Source organism: Anomaloglossus baeobatrachus, chromosome 6 (genome assembly GCF_048569485.1).
Source record: "Anomaloglossus baeobatrachus isolate aAnoBae1 chromosome 6, aAnoBae1.hap1, whole genome shotgun sequence".
Classification (NCBI taxonomy): Eukaryota; Metazoa; Chordata; class Amphibia; order Anura; family Aromobatidae; genus Anomaloglossus; species Anomaloglossus baeobatrachus.
Window position 1 is genome coordinate 275,468,870 of NC_134358.1, and position 23,883 is coordinate 275,492,752.

At 39.6% G+C, this 23,883-nt stretch overlaps 1 protein-coding gene across 3 annotated transcripts in view; it reads left to right on the plus strand.

The window, feature by feature from the left end:
• Positions 1-23,883, plus strand: part of LOC142243203 (cadherin-10-like) — a 758,404-nt gene that overhangs the window by 552,759 nt on the left and 181,762 nt on the right. For all 3 annotated transcript variants that reach the window (XM_075314858.1, XM_075314857.1, XM_075314859.1), the window contains one exon: positions 10,536-10,723. In XM_075314858.1, the coding sequence (XP_075170973.1) occupies positions 10,536-10,723 (188 nt within the window). The remainder of the gene's footprint in view (positions 1-10,535; positions 10,724-23,883) is intronic.

The window sequence follows — 23,883 nt, forward strand, 5'->3', positions numbered from 1 at the left end:
TGGATTTTCATTTAAAAAATCTGGGTGGCATAGGAGGCAGCCTCTTTCAGCCTGACCACCTAAATATACCTATTACTGTCAACTATAACATCTGACAGATTAAATGACATCTAATTTTGGCTATTGAGCTTGAATCTGGCTTTCACCATCAGGCTCCTTTCATGATCAGAAGAGCACAGTTTCTGAGCCCATGCATTTACTATCATATTTTTTATGTCTTTTTGTCTTCACAAAGGACATTTTATGATGTCATATGTCATTAAAGAGGTTAAAAGTAATATGGTGTTTTGTTTTATATTCTAAACTTCATATTTTTCTGAACTTGGCAAAAATGTAGCTGGATAAAATTCTACTAATCAGTTCTAAATGTCACTGGTTAGATTTAAATCACCTCATTAAGTTCCTTCCTAGAGGCATGCATGAACTGGTATTATAAAAATCGAATATATATTTTATATTATAAAAGACTTAAAAATAGATGTATTTTTCCTCACTGATTGCTTTGTGTTGTCTCTTTTATAGCATTGTTATATGCCTTACATTGAAAGGCAACACAATACTTTTATTTAAAAAGAAGAATCTAAGAAATAATATGTCTGGCACTGTAAATAATTATATACAAAATCTTCTCTATATGCATTCATCGTAATAATGCACATTACTTATCCTGGATAAACTTTTTATCATGTATGATATTACCACATTCCACCATTTCATATATACTTAGAAGGGTCCCTGGCCATTTAACCCCCGACATGCTGAGATTAATATTGATTGCTTCACCTAGGGGATTGAGAGAGGGATCACACTCCCTCTCGCCTCCAATCGGGATCTCCGCAATGTACTCGTGAGTGCTTGATCAGCTTCATGGTGACCTGAAGGCATCATGAGAACCTCTGGGTCACTTGACTACAAAAAGCCTAAAGGCCCCTTTACACAGTGAGATTTTCTAGCGATCCAACAGCGATCTTGACCTGGCCGGCATCGCTAAAAAGTCTATAACAGTCGCTGGTGAGCTGTGAAAAAGGCAGATCTGGCCAACGACACAGCAGCGATACGGACCTGTAGAACGACCTCGCTGGAAAGGGAACGCTAGCATGCCTATGGGCTGGGTCACTAACAATGTCGTTGTAACGGTGTTAAGGATAACTGTGGAAAAAAAGGCGCAAAATAGGGTCTCACCCGGTATGACACGTGAAGGCAAGTGTGGGTTAGTACACTCACCTGAAGGGGTTGTGCAAGTCACAACCCCTATGAAGGCACGTAGTAAATGTGGAAGGCAGCGAGCCCGCAGTATAGATGTATTCCAAAAAGGTAGAGCAGAAAGCAGGTTTCAAAATCCGCACCAGACCACAAAGAATCCAGATGCTTGTCAGTAAATTCTTTCTTTATTTATGTTTTCACAGGTCTAAGCATTTCAAGGACAAATCCGTCCTCATCATCAGGACAAAGTACAAAGAAAGACTATAGCAGACAGGGAGTCGCAGCCTCCTATAAATGTGTTAGAAAGTGGCCACGTATACAGGGATTACGTCATCCACCCCTTCGTGAGTCATAGACACGTGCAGCGGTGGATAAAGTTGCCATTATTGACATACAAAAAAAGAGGAAAAAAAGAAAACAAAGGGAAAAAAAGGGGGGGAGGATTGAGACTGAGGACAGAAGGAAAAAAAAGTGTGTTTGAAGTATTCACTGTAAAGGTGAAATGTATTAAATGAAAAATGTGACGGATGGAATGCAAATATGTGAAAATAAAATAAAACATGAAATAAAAATTGTGCATGAACATATTGATGGTGAGTTTTAATTGTGTCATTATATAGGGAAGATATATATTAAACTAAAAAGTGAAAAGTGAAATAGAAAATAAAAATCCAAATTGTCCGTGGATGCGTTGGTTAAAAACTTAGCAGATGCGTTTACATAGCGCATGAAAAAACTGGAGAAATGAGAAAAATCGTGTCAGTAGATATGGGATCTGAAGAATAAAGAATGAAAAAATGAATGAAAAAATATGAAATGTTTATATGTAGAGGGAGGAGGAGGAGGGGTGGCAGCGCTCACAATGGGATTACTGCCTCTGACATTTTAATAGTGAATCAATAGAAATGCTGGATGGGAGAGAAATAAAAAAAAGCCGGCAGAGATTACATGCCGGGAGGGAAAGAAGAAGGAGCGCTTGCGCAGAAAGGTGACTGGAGGTTAAGACCGTGGGAAAATGTTTAATGCGCTTGCGCAGGGGTTAAGAGAGTCACACTGAACACTTTCCCACGGTTTTAAACTCTCTTAACCCCTGCGCAAGCGCATTAATTATTTTCCCACGGTCTTAACCTCCAGTCACCTTTCTGTGCAAGTGCTCCTTGTTCTTTCCCTCCCGGCATGTAATCTCTGCCGGCATTTTTTTTTTCTCTCCCGTCCAGCATTTCTATTGATTCACTATTAAAATGTCAGAGGCAGTAATCCCATTGTAAGCGCTGCCACCCCCTCCTCCTCCCTCTACATATAAACATTTCATATTTTTTCATTCATTTTTTCATTCATTTCATTCTTTTTTCTTCAGATCCCATATCTACTGACACGATTTTTCTCATTTCTCCAGTTTTTTCATGCGCTATGTAAACGCATCTGCTAAGTTTTTAACCAACGCATCCACGGACAATTTGGATTTTTGTTTTCTATTTCACTTTTCACTTTTTAGTTTAATATATATCTTCCCTATATAATGACACAATTAAAACTCACCATCAATATGTTCATGCACAATTTTTATTTCATGTTTTATTTTATTTTCACATATTTGCATTCCATCCGTCACATTTTTCATTTAATACATTTCACCTTTACAGTGAATACTTCAAACACACTTTTTTTTCCTTCTGTCCTCAGTCTCAATCCACCACCCTTTTTTTCCCTTTGTTTTCTTTTTTTCCTCTTTTTTTGTTTGTCAATGATGGCAACTTTATCCACCGCTGCACGTGTCTATGAGTCACGAAGGGGTGGATGACGTAATCCCTGTATACGTGGCCACTTTCTAACACATTTATAGGAGGCTGCGATTCCCTGTCTGCTATAGTCTTTCTTTGTACTTTGTCCTGATGATGAGGACGGATATGTCCTCGAAACACGTAGACCTGTGAAAAAACAAATAAAGAAAGAATTTACTGACAAGCATCTGGATTCTTTTTGGTCTGGTGCGGATTTTGAAACCTGCTTTCTGCTCTACCTTGTTGTTGTAACGTTGTGAAACACACCGATACATGCTGCGCAGTGGGAAACAAAGAACCAAAGAATGGTCCTGAACGATAGCTATCAGCAACCTCACAGCGGGGTCCAGGTCGCTGATGCGTGTCACACACTGCAATGTCACTGGGGAGGTCGCTATTACGTCACAAAACCGGTGACGTTACAGCGATATCGCTAGCAATGTTGAAGTGTGTAAAGGGGCCTTAAGTAATCATGCCTCCAACATGATCATTGAAGCTTTCCACAGTGCAACTCTTGACAGCTGCAATATATTGCAGTGATCGAGCATTGCAGTATATTGCAGCTGCAACCAGAGAAGTGAAAATTAGTGTCCCATATAGGAACTAAGTAAAAAAGAAAAAAAAAGTTGGAAAAATAGTTTTAAAAAATATGAAATTACAGAACAAAAAAATAAAACAATTCCAATAAATAGTTATATTTGTATAAAAAATAAAAAAGTACATATATTTAGTATCGCCGCATCCGTAAAAACCCGATATATAAAACTGTCACAATATTTAATGTATGCACCGTAAAAAACTAAATAAAAACCGCAGCAAAAAACTATATATATTCATACTACTGACAAGTAAAGTGGAATAAAAACAAGATCAAATTTGCAAAGTCATATATAAATACAAATGTTACCACTGAAAATGTAATCTTTTCCCACAATATACAAGTCACCAAACAGCTCCATCAGCAAAAAAGTAAAAAAAAACTATAGCTCTCAGAATACAGCAATGTAAAAACATTTTTTTTCTATGAAATATTTATTTATATTATAAAAGTGGCAAAACATAAAAAAACTATAAATGTGGTATCAGCATAATTGTATTGACCTGAAGAATAAAGCTGTCTTATCACTTTTATGACACAGTAAATGGCATAAATTTTTTTTTAAAAAAACTATTCTTGAAATGCTGTTTCTTCTTGATTCTGCCCCACAAAAAGTGGAATAGAAAGCAATAAATAAAAAACATGTAGCCCAACCACTGCCATTCCCATTGAAGTCTATCCTTTCCTGTATGTTATTTCTATTGGTATGTGATACTGTTCCAACCACTGCCATTCCCATCTGAATTTCATATTCTTGTAACTCTTTGTTCTTGGTTCACACCTGTCTATTTCTTCTGCATCTTAAGTAGTTCGTTTTCTAGCTGTGAAGTAGTCCAAATGTTTCTCTTAGTTTGTACTTACTAATTCACCCCTGGTGTGTTTCTCAGAGCTCTCTTCCTCTATCCCCCTCCCTTCTGCTCACACCTGAGTCATTTTCTAGGCCTCTAGAGTTGTATAAATTTGTTGGCACAGGTCTGTTCTGACCATGGTCTGTGTGATTTCATAAGTGGGATTTTCTAAGTGGGCAATCAGAAATATTCCAGAAATGTCCCAGAAGTGACCAGAAGGTGAGCGTTACCTCCTTAACTGTTTGTCACTTGCATTTTTCCCCTACACTTTTTCATATTCCCACATGTAAACCTTAAACTCACCATGTTCACCTATGCCCTCACAGTTTTTGCTCCACTCCTCCTCACTCTCCTTCGCTATCCCCCAACGTCAGCACTCGCCAAACAAATATTCATCTCCCCTTCCCTTTTACCTCCCCACCTGTCCTCATCTGCTGACCTGCTCCTAAATCTCAGGTCTCTCTTAATAACACGCAGACCATGCCGTCCACTCTCCTTCTCCCACCTGCTCTCTCTTTCTCTACTTCTCCTCACTGCTGGTGACATATCTCCCAATCCTGGACCTCCCCAGATGGGACACTCCTCTCTACCACCCCCCTATCGCTCCACCCTTACTAGTAACTACCGCAACCTCTCCAATATAAAACCCATCCCCCTCTCACCCACTCCACCGCCCACTCTCTCTGGAGCGCTGTGGAATGCCCGTTCGGTCTGTAACAAACTGCACATCATTCACGACCTCTTTACCTCTAGCAATCTATCCTTTCTGGGCATCACTGAAACATGGCTGACACCATCCAACACTGCCTCCCCTGCTGCGCTGTGCTATGGTGGCCTTCACTTCTCCCATACTCCTCGCCCTGGCAATAGACAAGGTGGAGGAGTGGGCCTCCTTCTTTCTAACAACTGCAGCTTTAATCCAATCCCACCCTTACCCTCCCTTGTCCTGCCTTCCTTTGAAGTGCACTCTGTCCGCATCTATTCTCCTTCCAACCTCCAAGTGGCCATCATATACAGACCCCCAGGCCCTACCACTTCCTTTATCGACCAGTTCTCTGCCTGGCTTCTACACTTTCTCTCTGCTGACATTCCCACTATTATCATGGGTGACTTCAACATCCCCACTGACACCCGCCAGTCAGCAGCCTCCAAACTACTCTCCCTTGCTTCATCTTTTGGTCTATCTCAGTGGTCCACCTCCGCCACCCATAAAGATGGACACACATTAGACCTTATCTTCACCCGTCTCTGCTCTCTATCTAACCTCACTACCTCCCCTCTCCCCTTATCTGACCACCATCTATTGACCTTCTCTGCCCTGTCCTCCTCACCTGCCCCTCCTGTCCAGCACGTATCACACCCTCGCAGAAACCTCGCACACGTCAACATACATACCCTTTCTGACTCTATCCTACCACTGTCCTCCATATCTTCAGTGCACGACACAAACAGTGCCACCACTTTCTACAACGCCACTCTCACATCAGCTATTGATTCAGTTGCTCCTCTTGTGCATGGCAGAGTGAGACAAATCAATAGACAACCCTGGCACAACAGCCTCACTAAAAAACTGCGGCAAGTGTCTAGGGCTGCAGAGCGGCGCTGGAAGAAAACGCACTCCCAGGAAGACTTCACCACATTCAAAAATGCAATTCACACATTTCGCTTGGCCCTTACCTCGGCTAAACAGGAATACTTCAGAAACCTCATATCCTCTTTAACACACAACCCCAAACAGCTCTTCAATACTTTCAACTCCCTCCTTCGCCCACCACTGCCCCCTCCAACCTCCCTCATTTCCGCAGAAGAATTTGCCACATATTTCAAAGAAAAGATCGACCAAACCAGACAAGTCTTTTCTGCTCAACCACCACAACCCCTTCATATAACAGACCACTGCTCCTCCCCCATAAACTTCCTCTCCACTATCACCGAAGAAGAGCTTGCACATCTTCTCTCAAAAGCGCACCTCACCACCTGCGCACGTGATCCCATCCCAACCCACCTCCTCCCCAACCTCACCACTATCCTAATTCCAGCCTTAACCCATCTCTTCAACCTATCTTTAACAACTGGTACCTTCCCTTCTGCCTTTAAACATGCAACAGTCACACCCATCCTAAAGAAACCTTCCCTCGACCCAACCTCTGCTGCCAGCTATCGCCCCATATCGCTACTCCCATTCGCCTCAAAACTCCTGGAACAGCACGTCCATGCTGAACTTTCCTCCCACCTCTCCTCTAACTCTCACTTTGACAACCTACAGTCCGGCTTCCGTCCACATCATTCCACTGAAACTGCCCTGACAAAAATCACAAATGACTTACTTACTGCCAAAGCTAACAACCACTTCTCTATACTCCTACTTCTAGACCTATCCTCAGCTTTTGACACTGTTGACCACTCCCTCCTACTACAGATCCTCTCTTCCCTTGGTGTCAGAGACCTCGCCCTCTCTTGGATCTCTTCATACCTCTCCAACCGCACTTTTACTGTCTCCCACTCCCACACAACCTCTTCATCCCGTCCTCTCTCTGTTGGTGTCCCTCAAGGCTCTGTCCTGGGACCATTACTTTTTTCTATCTATACATTTGGCCTGGGACAACTCATAAAGTCCCATGGCTTCCAGTACCACCTATATGCCGATGACACTCAGATCTACCTCTCTGGTCCAGATGTCACTTCTCTGCTGTCCAGAATCCCAGAGTGCCTATCTGCTATATCTTCCTTCTTCTCCTCTCGCTTCCTAAAGCTCAATGTGGCCAAAACTGAGCTGATCATCTTTCCTCCATCTCCCCTACACTCTCTACCTGATCTATCTATTACAATAAATAACATCACGCTCTCCCCAGCACCCAAAGTTCGGTGCCTCGGAGTGACCTTTGACTCTGCCTTGTCCTTCATACCACACATTCAATCCCTCACCACCTCCTGTCGTCTTCAACTCAAAAATATTTCCAGAATCCGTCCCTTCATCAATTCTCAATCTACAAAAATGCTAGTGCATGCTCTCATAATCTCCCGCCTCGACTACTGCAACATCCTCCTATGTGGCCTCCCTGCTAACACGCTCGCCCCTCTCCAGTCCATCCTTAATGCTGCTGCCCGACTGATCCACCTCTCGCCTCACTACCACCCCGCTTCTCCTCTCTGCATGTCCCTTCACTGGCTCCCAATCTTCCATCGTATCCAATTCAAACTACTAATACTGACTTACAAAGCCATCCACAACTTGTCTCCTCCATATATCTCTGAACTAATCTCTCGCTACACTCCAAAACGTAATCTCCGGTCCTCCCAAGATCTCCTTCTATCCTCCTCTCTCATTCGCTCCTCATGCAACCGTCTCCAAGACTTCTCCCGAACATCCCCAGTCTTCTGGAACTCACTGCCTCAACACGTCAGATTATCTACTACACTTGCAAACTTCAAACGGAACCTAAAGACTCATCTGTTCAGAAATGCCTATAATCTACAATGACGCCACTGCCCCACCACCGTGCGGAGCTGCCGCCCCACCACCATGCGGAGCTGCCGCCCCATCACCGTGCGGAGCTGCCGCCCCACCACCGTGCGGAGCTGCCGCCCCACCACCGTGCGGAGCTGCCGCCCCACCACCGTGCGGAGCTGCCGCCCCACCACCGTGCGGAGCTGCCGCCCCACCACCGTGCGGAGCTGCCGCCCCACCACCGTGCGGAGCTGCCGCCCCACCTACACCCCACCTACTGTCTCCTCCCCATAATCCTATAGAATGTAAGCCCGCAAGGGCAGGGCCCTCTTCCCTCTGTACTAGTCTGTCTACTGTAACTTGTACATGTATTTTGTATGTAACCCCCTTCTCATGTACAGCACCATGGAATCAATGGTGCTCTATAAATAAATAATAATAATAATAATAATAATTATGGTACCAATAAAAACACCATCTCATTCTAAAATGATACAAATGAAATTTTCATCTTGTCCCTTTAAAAAAAGTCCTTAAGGCTCTGTCAGAAGAAAAATAAAAAAGCTATAGCTTTCAAAATTCAGAAAAAAAGGGTTTTTTTTAAGAAAAAGCATTTTTAGAGTAATACTAGCCAAACCTAAAATAAAACAATATAAATCTGGTATCTCTGTAATTATATTGACCCGAGGAATAAAGTTGCCTAATCACTTATGCTGCTTGGTGAACAACGTAAAAAAAAATTAAAAAGCCAATTTTTCAACTGCTGTTGACTTGTTCATTCTTCCTCCCAAAGATCGCAGTATGGCGCATCTCATATTTATCCTGCACTCTATGCTGAGTGCTTAAACTGAGGATGACAGGTATGGGTGCATGCACATAATCAGCAATAGCAGTCTTTTGGATGCAGCATGCTTTTGTTGGTTCCACAATGCAGCGTTGAACAGTACAAGCACAGTGGTTGGGATTTTAAGAAATCCCATGTCCACTGTGTATCTTTTTTCCACAGTGTAAGCTAACATGCAGGGAGGCTTCCCAAAACCACTACATGTCAATTTATGCCTGTGGACACGTGATTGTTCTCCATGGGAGTCAGCAACACCCTGAACCCTGACTGTTTTAATTTTATTTACTAAATTAATAGTTGACGTGAAAATAAATAACTTTATCATATATCTTATCAGAAAAATGTGCTTCTTTCTCTCCTAAAATTAATCAGTCATTATCAGAATTCTCAATTATGAGGTAAAATCAGTTTTCAGCAAAATCAAACTTTCCATTGGTGAGATAGAAGATGGCAGTTACTAGGACCAAAGTCTATGTAGACCGGAATAAAGAGGTAGATCTCCTTCCTCTTCCTCACCCTTCTAAGTAGGATCTTATCAGTAGAAGCTCCCTTATTCTATCTCAAACTTGGGATACTCTTCACGGAACACAAATTTTTCTTCAGATTTGAGAATTTTGATAATGATTGACACATTCTGGAAGATAAAGAAGCACTTTTGTCTGATAAGATATTTTGCAAAGTTTCTTATTTTCATGGCTACTAATAATTTATTAAATAAAAATTAAAATGACAATTATGCTTTAAGTACCAATTTAGGCAAAATTCTAGGCATAGCAAAAAGGGAATTTATTATCTATTTCATTTAAAAATAAACAACTTTAAGCAAGTGTTAAGGTACTGTCACACATAACGAGATCGTTAGCGAGATCGCAGGTGAGTCACCGTTTTGGTGATGCAGTAGCGATCCCGTTAGCGATCTCATTATGTGTGACACTTACCAGCGATCAGGCCCCTGCTGTGAGAACGCTAGTCGTTGCCAAATGGCCCAGGTCATTTTCTTCAAAGGCGATGTCCTGCTGGGCAGGACACATCGCTGTGTTTGACACTGTGTGACAGGGTCACAGTGACTGCTGAGATCGTTATACAGGTCGCTACTGCGACCTGTATTGTTCCTGCATCGCTGGTAAGATCTGGCTGTGTGACATCTCACCTGTGACCTCCCAGCGACTTACCTGCGATCCCTATCAGGTCGCATCGTTTTCGGGATCGCTGGTAAGTCGTTGTGTGTGACTGGGCCTTTAAACATTATTAGTGCTCTCTATCTTAAATACCGTAATCAGTTAATTTCATTATGTGTTCTATTTTAGTTTAAGTGCTTTCCTTTTTTGTGATATTGAGTACTAAAAAATGTATTAAAATAGAACTTAAATGTCAGACTTTATATGTTTGATGGAGATTTTTATCAAAATATTATTTTTTAAATTGATCAAAGTATGTGAATATACTATGAATGCATATACTCGAGCTTTTGCATGGCAACTAACTTTTTTACCAGTTTTACTAAAAAAAGTTAAAAAAAACTTTGTTATTACAAACTTTGGCAATTACCTTATAATTTATTTCATTTTACAACCATGTCCATTCAAAAGCATTAATAGAGCTCATTTATATATTACCTGATAGAATTGAGACATATATTTGAATGTGTGTGTTTTAACACTGAAATGCAGACAATTCATATATTTTTGACATTTTTCCAAGACTTTATTAGTGCTTCTATTAGTGTGGCCTAAAATCTGTTAGTCGATTTACAATTATGTTTTACTGATAAATTACAATACATTGGCAATGCCCCTGTTCCTTTCAATTTCAGATACATATCATCTCAGTGTTTCCGAATCCTCGCCTACTGGAACTGCCGTTGGTCATATAAAAGCCGTAGATGCAGATATCGGCAGAAATGCTGAAGTTAGATACAGAATAATAGACGGAGATGAAATGAAAATGTTTGATATAATAACAGAGAGAGCGACACAGGATGGTGTCATAACTATAAGAAAGGTATGTATTTTGTTCTATTTTAAAATGCAAAGAAAGCAACCCGTTAGGAAAAATATCTCAGTCTTTTAGTTAATGTGGAAACTTGTCTGGCTTTGATTTACTTGGATTTTAACTAAAAGGATTATATATCAGAAATTTTACTATTTTAAAAGATATTTAGCATCTATTTGTTTTTATTCACTCAAATGAGATAAAAAATAAGATAAAAAATATTCTTTTATTCTAAGATGTTTTGATTGCCTGACTGCAGATTTGTTTCATTTGATTTTCTGTATTTGATTATAGAGTCAACCATCTTGTTTGAAATGTTGTTATTAGTATTCAGAGAAAAGGGGCAGTTGAACCATAGGAAACAATGTGTTGATTTTTTAGCTATTTATATGAGTACTTTTAAGTCATTCTTTGTGATCATTATGTGGGGGAGGATATGCAATATATTTAATATAGTTGTGTGCTTTATTAGGATTCCACTCCTTAAGACAATGTTTAAAAAGACAACCCCATTGTTGAACTGTAACAAAGTGCTAAGGGTTCATTTATTATAGTCTATTATTGTGACCATTGTGATCATTGGTTACTATACCTGACCCACTTATATACTGCAGATTTTTTCTCCAGCTTTAATTATATTGGCTTCAGTGCTATTCATTATTGAATGCATTTGTCTTGTTCTGACGCTACATAGAGTATGCTGATTTTAGATTGTAAAAGATACTACAGCTAAAAAAACAGAATGTTGATTACTTTTTACAGATTGTGACGGGAGAGGCTGACAAGATATTTGCAAACCTATTGTGAATAGTGTTGTTCTGGGTTATGTACATTTATTTAGTTTATTTAGTACTATTAATTTCACAGTGCTTTACAGACGTGATCATGTATGTGCAGTATATATATAAGTATTATCTTTAATTAATATCTAGACTACAGTTATAATGAGATGACTACAGAAAAGTATTATCTGGTGATAATAGAGCACTACCATGCTCGGATGTTCAGTAATAGTTGCAAGCATTTGTACACTCGGACGGGCTCAACCTGTGTACGGAGTTTAACGGAGTTTAAGTGGCTTGACAAAAAACGCAGGCAGCGTTCGAAACACGTAGCCGCACATGGGCTCCCTATTTTGTCCCTTGTAATTATAATTTTTACGTCCTTTAAAATAAAGCTTGCACAAGATTTTATATTATTCCGGAAGCTGGATTGTTTTTTTCTTCTATTGGTTCCCTGCACTGCCAGAGTGTTTTCCTTGCATGCCGGAACTTGCCACAGCTTAGCTGGGTCATCCTTTTTTTTCCTACGGAGTTTAATAGAAGACATTGGGAAACTCAAGCATTTTTTAGTTCACCATTGACTGCCATTTTACACAGTTCATGAGTTACGCCTGTTCTAGCTTTCAAATGCTCATTACGAGTACTGAGCAGCCAAGCATGGTAGTGCTTGCTTATCACTAATAATAGCCATAGAACTATAGAATTAGAATTAGCAGAGAAATTCTGGCTGCAGTTGTTTATAGATATATTGTGTTTTTTCTTTATATATCCTAATGTCTAAAAATCTGCTTCATGTACAGAAATAAAATATATTTTCTTTTTATTCATTTATATGATGCTATCATGCTCTGCAACAGTTAGCGCTTTACAGATATTTTTACCACTGGCCTCAGCCCTGCAAAAACTACACCATTAACCACTGAGTCACTATGTTGCCCTAATTATTGTTACAATTAATATTTGTTTGTATCAGCAATAAAGTTTGTAAATATTTTCCCCTGTATAAGACACACGCACAGAACACATGGGTCAACTTAACGGGAAGCCGGGTTACCTTAGTATATTTTTGGAGTAATAAGAAGAGCAAGAATACCCAGAGAAAATCTATGCAAACGGAAGTAGAAATTTCAAACTTTATGCAGATGTTTTACTATGTCCGATCTATATCTGAGAACCCAGATCTGCAAGGTAGCAACACAACCATTTTGACTTAAAGGCCACAAAAAACACCCTCCAAGGTCTTTTTTTATATAGATTGTGATGTTAAAAAAAATATTATATATTATGAAGTATTTTTATCATAAAAATGTGTTATTTGGTTTTTAGGGCAGCACGGTGGCTCAGTGTTGCAGCGCTAGGGTCCTGGGTTCAAATCCCACCAAGGACACCATCTGCAAGGAGTTTGTATGTTCTCCCCGTGTTTGCCTGGGTTTCCTCCGGGTACTCCGGTTTCCTCCCACACTCCAAAAACATACAAATAGGGACTTTAGATTGTGAGCCCCAAAGTGCACAGTGTTCTTGATGTATGTAAAGCGCTGCGGAATATGTTAGCGCTTTATAAAAATAAAGATTTATTTTAAAGTCAATATTTCAATTTACGATTGAAGATTTAAAAAAAAATCTTATCAGGGAAATAATTCTCCTCAAATTGTATAATTTACTGCTTTTAATTAAGTTCATGAAAAGTAGCAAATTAGACTTTTCTAATTATACAATCCTTGTAACTTGTTCAACAGCCCCAATCAACTCTCCCACTACAAACTAGGATGCCTCCAAAACCTCCCACACAGAATGATACCCCTGAAGCCACACAAATTTTACATTAGAAAATACTAATATGTTCCTTAGATGGAAGTCAAAATTTAGATGTGAACAGACTCTGAAATGAGATTGATTGAAAGAAATGTTTTTTTTTTCTATAGTAATGGATAGATCTTTGCATATATACTGGGGCTTGTACTCCTATGTATTTAATGTAATCTATTTCCATAGTTAGTATACTGAAAAAACCCCACATGTCCATCAAGTTCAACTGAGGGAAATGGTAAAAGAAAGGAATAGAGTTAACGGAAACCAATCATCAGGATTTTCCTATATAAATGCTAATTCTATACATACAGTACATTTAGGTGTCAGATTGGATGTATAGTTTTTGAAATAGAGGTAAGTAAAGTTATAGAAATGTACAGCTTTTTGATTGGCAGCAGCTGCCAAATATTTAATATATGGGTCGGGTTTTGCTATCTATTACCGCCCCTGTCTGCTTCCTGGCGTCTTTAGATGCTAGACTATATGGGCTTCTTCCAGGTTTGAGACATTTCTGTCATGTGATAGTGGCATGTTAGGAATGTAGACCTTACAATCTGACATCTACAGAGGTCAGGGAGCAGGCAGGAGCAGGAATATATAGCAAAACCCACAGCTATTCGGCAGCTGCTGCCAATCAAATAGCTATACATTTCTGTAATTTTACATGTCTGTATTTCAAAAACTATTCATCCAATCTGATACCTAAAGGTATGTATAGAATCACTATGCTAGTGTTAGTATAGCACTGGCTTTACTTTATAAAGGAAAATCACGGTGATTGGTTCAGTTTAAAGCCATAATGCATGACCCACTCTGACCTAAAGATATCACCAATGGAGCATGCTTATAATAAGGGGCTGTCAGGGAATTATACAAAGCAAACATTCTGGCATAGAGGTGATGATGGCCTTCAAAGGAGTAAACAGATTCCATCAATAAATAACTGGCCAACCCTGTAAAGAGCTTAGTAGTTTGACAGGCTGTGACAGAAAACAGCCTCTCAGACAAAAGCGGGCTTTACACGCTGCGTTCGTACCCGCCCCCGTCGGTTGTGCGACACGGGCAAATCGCTGCCCGTCGCACACAACCTAACTTACACCCGTCACACGGACTTACCTGCCCTGCGACGTCGCTCTGGCCGGCGATCCGCCTCCTTTCTAAAGGGGCGGGTCGTGCGGCGTCACAGTGACATCACACGGCAGCCATCCAATAGAAGCTAAGGGGCGGAGATGAGCGTCCGGAACATGCCGCCCACCTCCTTCCTTCTGCATTGGCGGTGGAGGCAGGTAAGGAAATGTTTCTCGCTCCTGCGGTGTCAAACACAGCGATGTGTGCTGCCGCAGAAACGAGGAACAACATCGCTAATTAGAAGAGAACGATTTTTTGTTTTAGGATGACCTCTCCGATTTTGGCCGCTTTTGCGATTGTTTTAGGTTGCACATAAGTGTCACACACTGCGATATCGTAAATGCTGCCGGATGTACGTCACAAACACCATGACCCAGACGATAAATTATTAACGATATCGTAACGTGTAAATCCCGCTATAGTCTTGCACACAACAATCACTTGGCAACAACATGAGTTAATAATACCTCAGTGCTATTGTGACATCTGCAACCTGACTTTAAGTTTTGCAGTTCTCTAACAATTTCTCTTGCCATATTTATGAAAGAAAATAGGGTTTCACTGTTCTCTTGCAACTTTACTATCAGTGATGAAATAAAATGAAGCCTTTATTATATTAATGTTTCAAAAGCTTATGCAAGGCAATGCTCTGTCTTCATTTAGCTATAGAATATTATATGAAGTGCTAAAATAAATCCTAACTACACTTAAAAGTATGAAATGCAAATGTAACAACAGTAAACCTCCATATTCCACTTTCCATTTTATAGAAATGGTTTTAATTTGTAATAAAATAAATCTATTTTCACAGCTTTATAATCAATATTCTCTGCAGTAACATGATGGATTATACCAACATTATGTAATAATATATTATCAAATAAAAATTAAAGGTACAAGAAATACATTCTAATCAATTTATTTCCTTTTGAGTAGATGGCAATTTGCTATTAACTATAATTTACAATGTTAATTGATGCAAAATCTTTATATGTTTATATAAGCTATTGTTTATTCAATAAGTAATATACTGCAAATTTTCACTTAATCGAAATATACTTGACAGATAATAGGATACATACCTTGATGCTGCAAAATTCAACTTGCATTTAACTTAGCACAAGCCAGTAAAACTGTGTTCTCCATCATTCGTCATCATAGTACATGAAGTACCAACATTTGCTTCATCTATGTATAAAAAGTATAAGTACTCACAATCACAGCAGTTAAAGACACATTCATCCTTGCAACTCACTTGTCACTATATTGTATGAAGTAGTGTCAACTCTACATGTCGGCACCCGACATATGATCACAGAGGTACAGTATGGATCATTAACAATCAGCAGTGGTCGCACTACTGTAAAGATGCTTAAAACACAAATAATAAGATTGTAGAGTGCAGGAGCACAAAGAGTCAAAAAAGTTGTCCAGCCACAATATAAGTATTCTTCTCACCTTAAATTTACTGACCTCTTTGTGTACATTGGAGCAGAGGGGGATTTCTTTAATATAAATAAGTGGAGCACTGGTGGAGTTACTTGTGCAACAGAATATCTTTATTGATCCAACAATGAATAAAAACAAAATATGAGAAAGCACTGATGCAACATTAAGGTGACAGATGCAAGTGCCAACAGCTCATAGATTACAATTGAGCGTGATGTGTCTATCATCAGGGATTAAAAGAAGTACATGTGGGGAAGTATTCAGCAGCATTAAAGATAAACTGGAAAAACTTTAAACATGTACCTATCAAATAAATATTAAACACTTCAAAAAGCTTACCACATAAAGAGGAAAGGCAAACTGAGAGACACAGCTACCGCAACATACATTTTGTGAGTAGTACGCCCACTTCTTCTTGAAGGAGAGTAGTTTACATTATCCTGCAAGGATATTAAAGAGGTCTTGTTGGTCGGTCATATGACCAAAAGGATGATGTCCCCACTATATGGGCACAGGCGCCCTATTGCTTACCAACTAGACAGTGATGTTGCCGACACACACACATCCAATGCATGCTGAGGGCCGGTGACATCACGTCATGTAGCACCCGAATGGGGAAAGCAAGGGGGATGTGTCCACCCTGCCACAACACATGTGCTCACATTAGAAAAACTTCACCATGGCACCCAAAGGGAGTACCACAGGGTGTGTGCGCACAGTGTCCCTCGTGTGAGGAGCATCAGGGGATGTGTTACAGTTAAAGGGCTTGTGCATGCAACAATATATCAAATTTATATCAAAGTTTCATAAACAAGCAGTAAAAGGCATTATATGATGATAAAGCAGATGGCATATAACATGTCAGATGTATCTTTCTTTAGTCCATATTCAACATGATACCAGAAGACAAAGCATTTTGGTACCGTGTTTGACCTGTTATCCAGTTGAAAAATAATTGATTGCTCTCAGTGAGAGAAACAAAATTATAATTTTGTAGTTCTGATGCCTTTTAATGGCTAAATAAAATAAAATAAAAAGATGTTTCAAAGCAAGCTTTCGAGACTTCTCAGGTCTCTTCATCAGGCAAAGAGTGAATCCTTAATTAGCTTTGATTAGGGGTGAGAAATCTTAATGTAGGATCAGAGGCCTGGTGCCCTCGCAGTCTCTGGAGCAGACTCCTCAAATTTTGTAGTGAGTCATAAATCATCCTGACAGGTTGAGTCCTGTCTGGACAGAATCAAACATTGTAATGAATTTGTATTCCCAGACCCATTGATGATTTTGTGGTCTGATGTTGTTTTTTCATATGAAAACTTTCATGTGCTTTATGTTGTGTCCTGGAGCACATAAATCTTTTACCACAGGTAAATGGTCTGTAATTGTGTGATGGTGAGCCCTCTTCCTTGCTCTCAGTCTCTGTCCTGTTTCTCCAACATAGAGACTTGCAATAGGACATATAGTACACAGGATTAAGTACATCATATTGGAAGAGGAACATGTGAATGTCCCAGGGATCTTATAGTCCTTCTGTGTGTTAGGCCTTTGGTCTCTACATGAAAGCAGGTGTTGCAGCTCTTCACATTGCAGGGATACGTTCCTTTTGGTGTGTCTGTGGGCATTGAGCTTCAGATCATGATGTTTCTTAAATTAGGAGGTTGCCTGTAGTATAGCAATGGAGGATCTTTGAATATTGTTTTTAACCGATTATCCTTGTGTAGAACGTGGTGAAGTTTCTTGGACGTTCTTCTCAGTACCTCAAGCTGTGGGTTGTAGGTCACCACCAGAGGTACTCGACTATTTTTCTCTTTTTGTTTGTATTGAAGCAGTTCACCACTAGGGGTCCTTGTGATTCTAATGATCTGATCATCAATGGAGGTGGAATGGTAGCCTTGGTTTAAAAATGTTGTTTTAAGATGGGTTAAGTGTTCATCCCTGTCTACTGGGCTGGAACAGATACGATTGTATCAGAGGGCCTGGCTGTAGACAATGGACTTTTTAATGTGTTTGGGATGGAAACTGTCCCATCTGAGGTATGTGGGACGTTCAATAAGTTTCCGATACAACAATGTCTGGATTGAACCATATTGAATGTTTATAGTTGTATCCAGGAAGTTGATTTCTATTTTTGAGTGGTCCAATGTCAAATTTATGGTAGGATGAAATGCATTGAAATTTTCATGGAATTTTAGAAGCTCTTGTTCAGACTCGGTCCAGATTATTAAGATGTCATCGATGTAATGGAAATAGGCCAATGGTTTGAGGGAGCAGGATGCTAAAAAGTCATTTTCCAGTTTAGCCATTAAAAGGTTGGCATACTGTGGTGCCATTTTGCTTCCCATAGCAGATCCTGTGCGCTGTAGATATAGCTCCTCACCAAAAGAGAAAAAGTTGTGTGTGAGGATAAATCTGGTGAGTCTTAATAAAAACTCAGAAGGGATCCCATTAGATTCAAGAAAGATTTGGCAGGCGGTTAGTCCATCTTCATGTGCGATGTTAGAGTATAAGGATTCCACATCCATGGTGGCTAAGATGGTACTTGGGTAGGGGATCTATTGCAGATAGCTTTTTTTTAAAGGTTAGTGGTATCCTGTATATTGCATTACATCCTACCATAAACTTGAGATTGGACCACTCAAAAACAGAAGTCAACTTCCTGGGTACAACCATAGAAATTCAAAATGGTTCAATCCAGACATCGGTGTAGAGGAAACCTATTGACTCAAAATTGAGTCGACCGCACGCCGGTTTTTTAATTATTTATTGAAATAATTAAAAAATGTACATGTGGTTACTCTTACTTTGATAGGCATATTGAAGGGAGGAGAAGGGAGAAGGAGATAATCCAGCACCGCTGTAATAACATATGTCCTTTATTCAAAAAAATCATTAAAAGTTGATTCCAACCATAGTGCATTATTTACTCTGCACTATGGTTGGAATCAACTTTTAATGATTTTTTGAATAAAGGACATATTTTATTACGTCGGTGCTGGATTATATTTTTCTCCCCCCTCCTCCCTTTGATATGACTGATGATACAGCTGTGGAAGCTAAACCACATGTTCCGTGCACCAGACCAGAAGTTGGAGAGACTTGCTTTGGAGCATGGAGCTGAACTACTTCTTTCTTTGTGTTTTTCTTATTTTAATACACAGCCAAGAAAAACACACGGTTGGGGGTTGCAGCTTCTAGCCGTATGCTTTATCATTTTCTATATTGTTAATCGAATCTACAGTGACATACAGACAGAGTCTGTGATTGCAAACTGGGAGACGCTGTTAAACAAGCTGGGGGTGCATCTGACTGCAACCAATCACAGACTCCATGACTGCCAGTGGGTGGGGGAAGCAGTGAATAGCATGAAGGTAAATGAGCAGCCCTTAAAGCAGTTACAGTTACCCTGGAGACTCGGTAAATATAGCACAATTGCTGTATTTTTATTTTTCCTTTATTTTTTTTAATTCCCAAGTTGCCAGATCCAGATTATTAGCTGTACTTCCCTGAGAACCCCGGGCCCAAGTCTGGCACCCGGATAATTTTGAAACCGCGTGGATCCAGCTTTTACAGTCTGGGCGTCTGCCCATCACTACATGTGACTCATTAATGTTACAACAACACAGGTGTGAATGGGGATCAGGCATGTTAAATTTGGTAATATCACTCACACTCTCTGTCATGCTTGTCAATGGAAATTCAACATGACACCTCGTGGCAAAGAATTTTCTGAGGATCTGAAAAAAACTTTGCTCTACCTGAAGATTTCCAAGGCTTTAAGAATTTTGCCAACACCCTGAAATTGAGCTGTTTAATAACAAGACAGATTTCACTCAGAACATGCCTCACCTAGGTCGATCAATGGATGTTAATGCATATGTTTAGCGAAATATTCAGAGGTTGTCTTTCTAAAATGAATGTATGGGTACTGCCAGCACTGCTGCAGAGATTAAAGAGATGAGAAGTCAGCCTGTCAGCGCTTAACCCATATGCCGCACATTGCATTAAATTGGTCTGCATGGTTTTAGTCCCAGAAGTAAGCTTCTTCTAAAGATGATGAACAAGAAAGTCAACACTTTGCTGAACGCCAGCAGCGTAAGAACATGGATTACTGGAACCATGTCCTGTGCTGTTATGAGCACAAAGAAATGTATTTGATGATAACCAGGTTAGGAATAGAAAGACAAGTGTGTATTGCCTACAGACAATCATGGTGGTGGGAGTGTCATGGATTGAGGCTGCATGAGGTCTGTTGACTATGGTGAGCTAAAATTCATTGAGGGAACCATGAATGCCAACATAAACTGTGACACACTGAAGCAGAGCATTATCTCTTCCCATTGTAAATAGGGCTGCAAGGCAGTATTTCAACATGATAAAGACCTAAACACAACTTTAATATGATTATTAGCTTGGTAAAGAAACTGGGGGATAAGGTTCTGGAAAGGCAAGCATGTCTCCAGACGTAAACCCTATTGAACATCTGTGGGGCATCTTCAAATGGAAGATGGAAAAGCACAAGGTCTCTAACATCCACCAGCTCCATGTTGTCTTCATGGAGGTGTAGAAGAGGATTCCAGTGGCAACCTGTGAGAAGTTCTAGTGAACTTTATGCACAAGAGAGTTATGGCAGTGCTTGGAAATCATGGTTGCCACACAAAATAGTAACAGTTTGGGCTCATTTTAGCCATTTTTATTTAGGGTGTACTTACTTTTGTTTTTAGCAGCTTAGGCATTAATGACAGTGTGTTGAGTTATTTACTGGGTACACCAAATTTACACTTTTATATAAGCTGTACAGTGACTACTTTACATTGTATCCTAGTGTCATGCCTTCAGTGTTGTACGATGAAAAATATAATAAAATATTTAAAAATTTGAGGGTGTACTCACTTTTGTGATATACTATTTATAAAATTTTAGAATGACCATTTCCTATGCGATACTATGGTATACCATACAAAATATGTTAACTTGCACACCCCCTCAATCTTCTTATAGTGTAGGCCAGCTTTATACAGAGCAACAAATCTTTTTTTCAGACAGTCAGAAAATTCCTTGCTATGAGGTGCCATGTTGAACTTCCGGTGACCAGTATGAGAGAGAGTTTGAGCGACTACACCAAATTTATTACACCTGCTTGTAACACTAATGATTCAAATGACAATGTGAAGGAAAAATGGCCAATTGGGCACACTTAGGGCTGTACTCACTTTTGTTGCCAGTGGTATTTATATTAATGGCTTTGTGTTCAGTTATTTGGAGGGCACAACAAATTTACACTGTTATACAAGCTGGACACCAACTACTTTACAATTGTATCAATGTGTCATATCTTTAGTGTTGTCCCTTAAAAAGATATAATAAAATATTTACGAAAAAGTGAGGAGTGTACTAACTTTTGTGATATACTGTATATGTAGCAGGTGCCATTTTTATACATGTTGCACTAAACTGTGTAAATAATACAATGCCATGGTTATGCTATTCAAATCAAAAAATGTCCGTGGAGCCTCTGTTACGAGTCTCAACATGGAAAATAGCCAGATATCCCTCCGGGAAGGACCTAGCCAACAAGTGGCTCTTTTTAGGAGACCACCGTAACCACCATATTAAGTGGCCCTTTTAATCAATATGCAACTCTTTGACGAGTTTAAATATATGACAAGGGAAATACCAAGGCCAGGTATCCATCCACAGACAGCTTTTTCGGGGTGTTGCCCCTCATCAGTGTGGACTAGGATTCTGGATAGGTGGGAGCAATGCCTATTAGACCAGCAAGCCAAAACAATCACTGATCTCGGGGAGACCAGCCAGAGAAAACACTGCCGGCAGCCAGCAAAGGCGCTTAAAACAGTGAAATCCTAGGTGCATTGCCCCCATGGTTATGCTATTTGCACAGCACAGGTCGTGCAATTTCAAAGTTAATGAGCAACTGGTTATATGAATAACAGGCATGCTACAATAAAGACGGGGTGAGACAATAATGCAAGTTGAATAATAAATTATTTTTTTATTCTAAAACATTCTTTTATATGTTAAAACCCAAATATCTGAAACTGTTTTCATGACCTATTAATCTTAATGTTCTATCTACCCAATGTTATAAATTGTTTAATTATTATAAATTAGATTTTACTGAATGGCTTCTGGCAAGGTGACGACAACTGTTAACACTTGCAATAACTACATTCTGTTATCTAATTAATGTGATTATGTTTTACAGTTTATCTTATTCAATATTATATGACACTTACGTAAAGAAAAAGCACAGTTTATACTGTATTTTTGAACTAAATGCTCATTGACTAATAAACACGATTACATTCAAGATAATGTATTTTAGAACTTTTCTCAAAAATAATCAAACTAAATTTCATGGAAATTAGCACTATCTTTGCAACAGTGAACAGCATGAAGCTGAATACAATGTAACAAAGCAAACTGTCATTCTAATGAGGAGGCAACAATAAATTATCACAAAGAATTTTCTGTGCCTGATTTAACACCTCAGAGAGAAGTCAACAACAGCAAGAGAACATCGAGTCCCACAGGTTCTGCTTTTAAACACAGATTTGAAAATTTATGAGCAATGAATTCCCAAACCAGAAAATACAGACTGAAAATTCATTAAAAGGTGAAGATGAATCGCAAGAGACGAACTATACATAAAGAACTATACATCATAAAGTTAGGATAAAAAGACAATGTACAATAGAATAATTTTTAGCTAAACCTAAATTGTTTTAGACAAAAGAGTGGAGTTTAAAGCTGTTTGGGCTATTTCTAAAAACTAGGCTGGAGGAGCACGTGCCTCAAATACGGCATACCAAGGAAACTCAGCAGCAAGTTACTGTTCATTATTGTAATAGTATTTATATCCATTTAGTATTATATTCATAGAATCATAGAACCATAGAATGGTAGAGTTGGAAGGGACCTCAAGGGTCATTGGGTCCAACCTCCTGCGAGTGCAGGCTTTCCTAGATCATCCCAGCTATATGTTTATCCAGTTTCCGCTTGAAGATTTCCATAGATGGAGAGCTCACCATCATGGTAGCCTGTTCCACTCTCTGACTACCCTCACTGTCAAAGTTTTTCCTAATGTCTAATCTGAATCTCCTTCCTTTAAGTTTCATACCATTGCTTTTTGTACTTCCTTGTGCTAATGAGAATAGGGTGGTTCCCTCTGCATTGTGACTATCTTTCAGATATTTTTAGACCACAATTAAAGGCCGCTTTACACGCAACGATATTGCTAGCGATCTCGTTAGCAATGTGACATACCCAGATCATTGCTACAATTTGCCAAGATCGCTCATAGGTCGTTTTGTAGTGGTCACATGTAACTATCTCACAAACGATGCTACATCATTCAGAGATATATTATTTGACCAAGGCGGTCATGTGGACACTGTCACACAGCATTCCCCCCAACGATTCCGGCAACGACAGAGGCATATAATTGTCCATAGCATATACCCTGGTGTGACACCAATCAGAGCGGAGGAGGTGTGGAGCATTGCTCATAACGTCATGCCCGCATCGCTGATGAAGGACGCACTAACGATGTTCGTCGTTGGCAGGGTGTGAAACGTAGCAATATGTCTGCTCTGTTCGCAATGACGAACAATATTTTGAAAATGAATGACGTGTCAACGATCAATGATTTTCGATACTTTTGCGATCGTTCGGAGTCACTCGTAGGTGTCACACGCAATGACGTCGCTAACGATGACGGAAGTGCGTCACGAAAAATGTGACCCCAGACAACATATCGTCAGATAAATCATAGCGTGTAATGGGGCCTTAAGTCTCCTCTCAGCCATCTCTTTTTCAAACTAAACATCCCTAGTTCTTTTAGCCGTTCTTCACATGACATGGTTTGCAGACCTTCTACCATCTTGGTTAATATGCTTTTATGTTCCTCTCACCTTAGATAATTGGCACCTTTGGCTAAGTTGCTAATATTAGCCAAGTTTGATTTATAATCTTTTGTAACAGAAG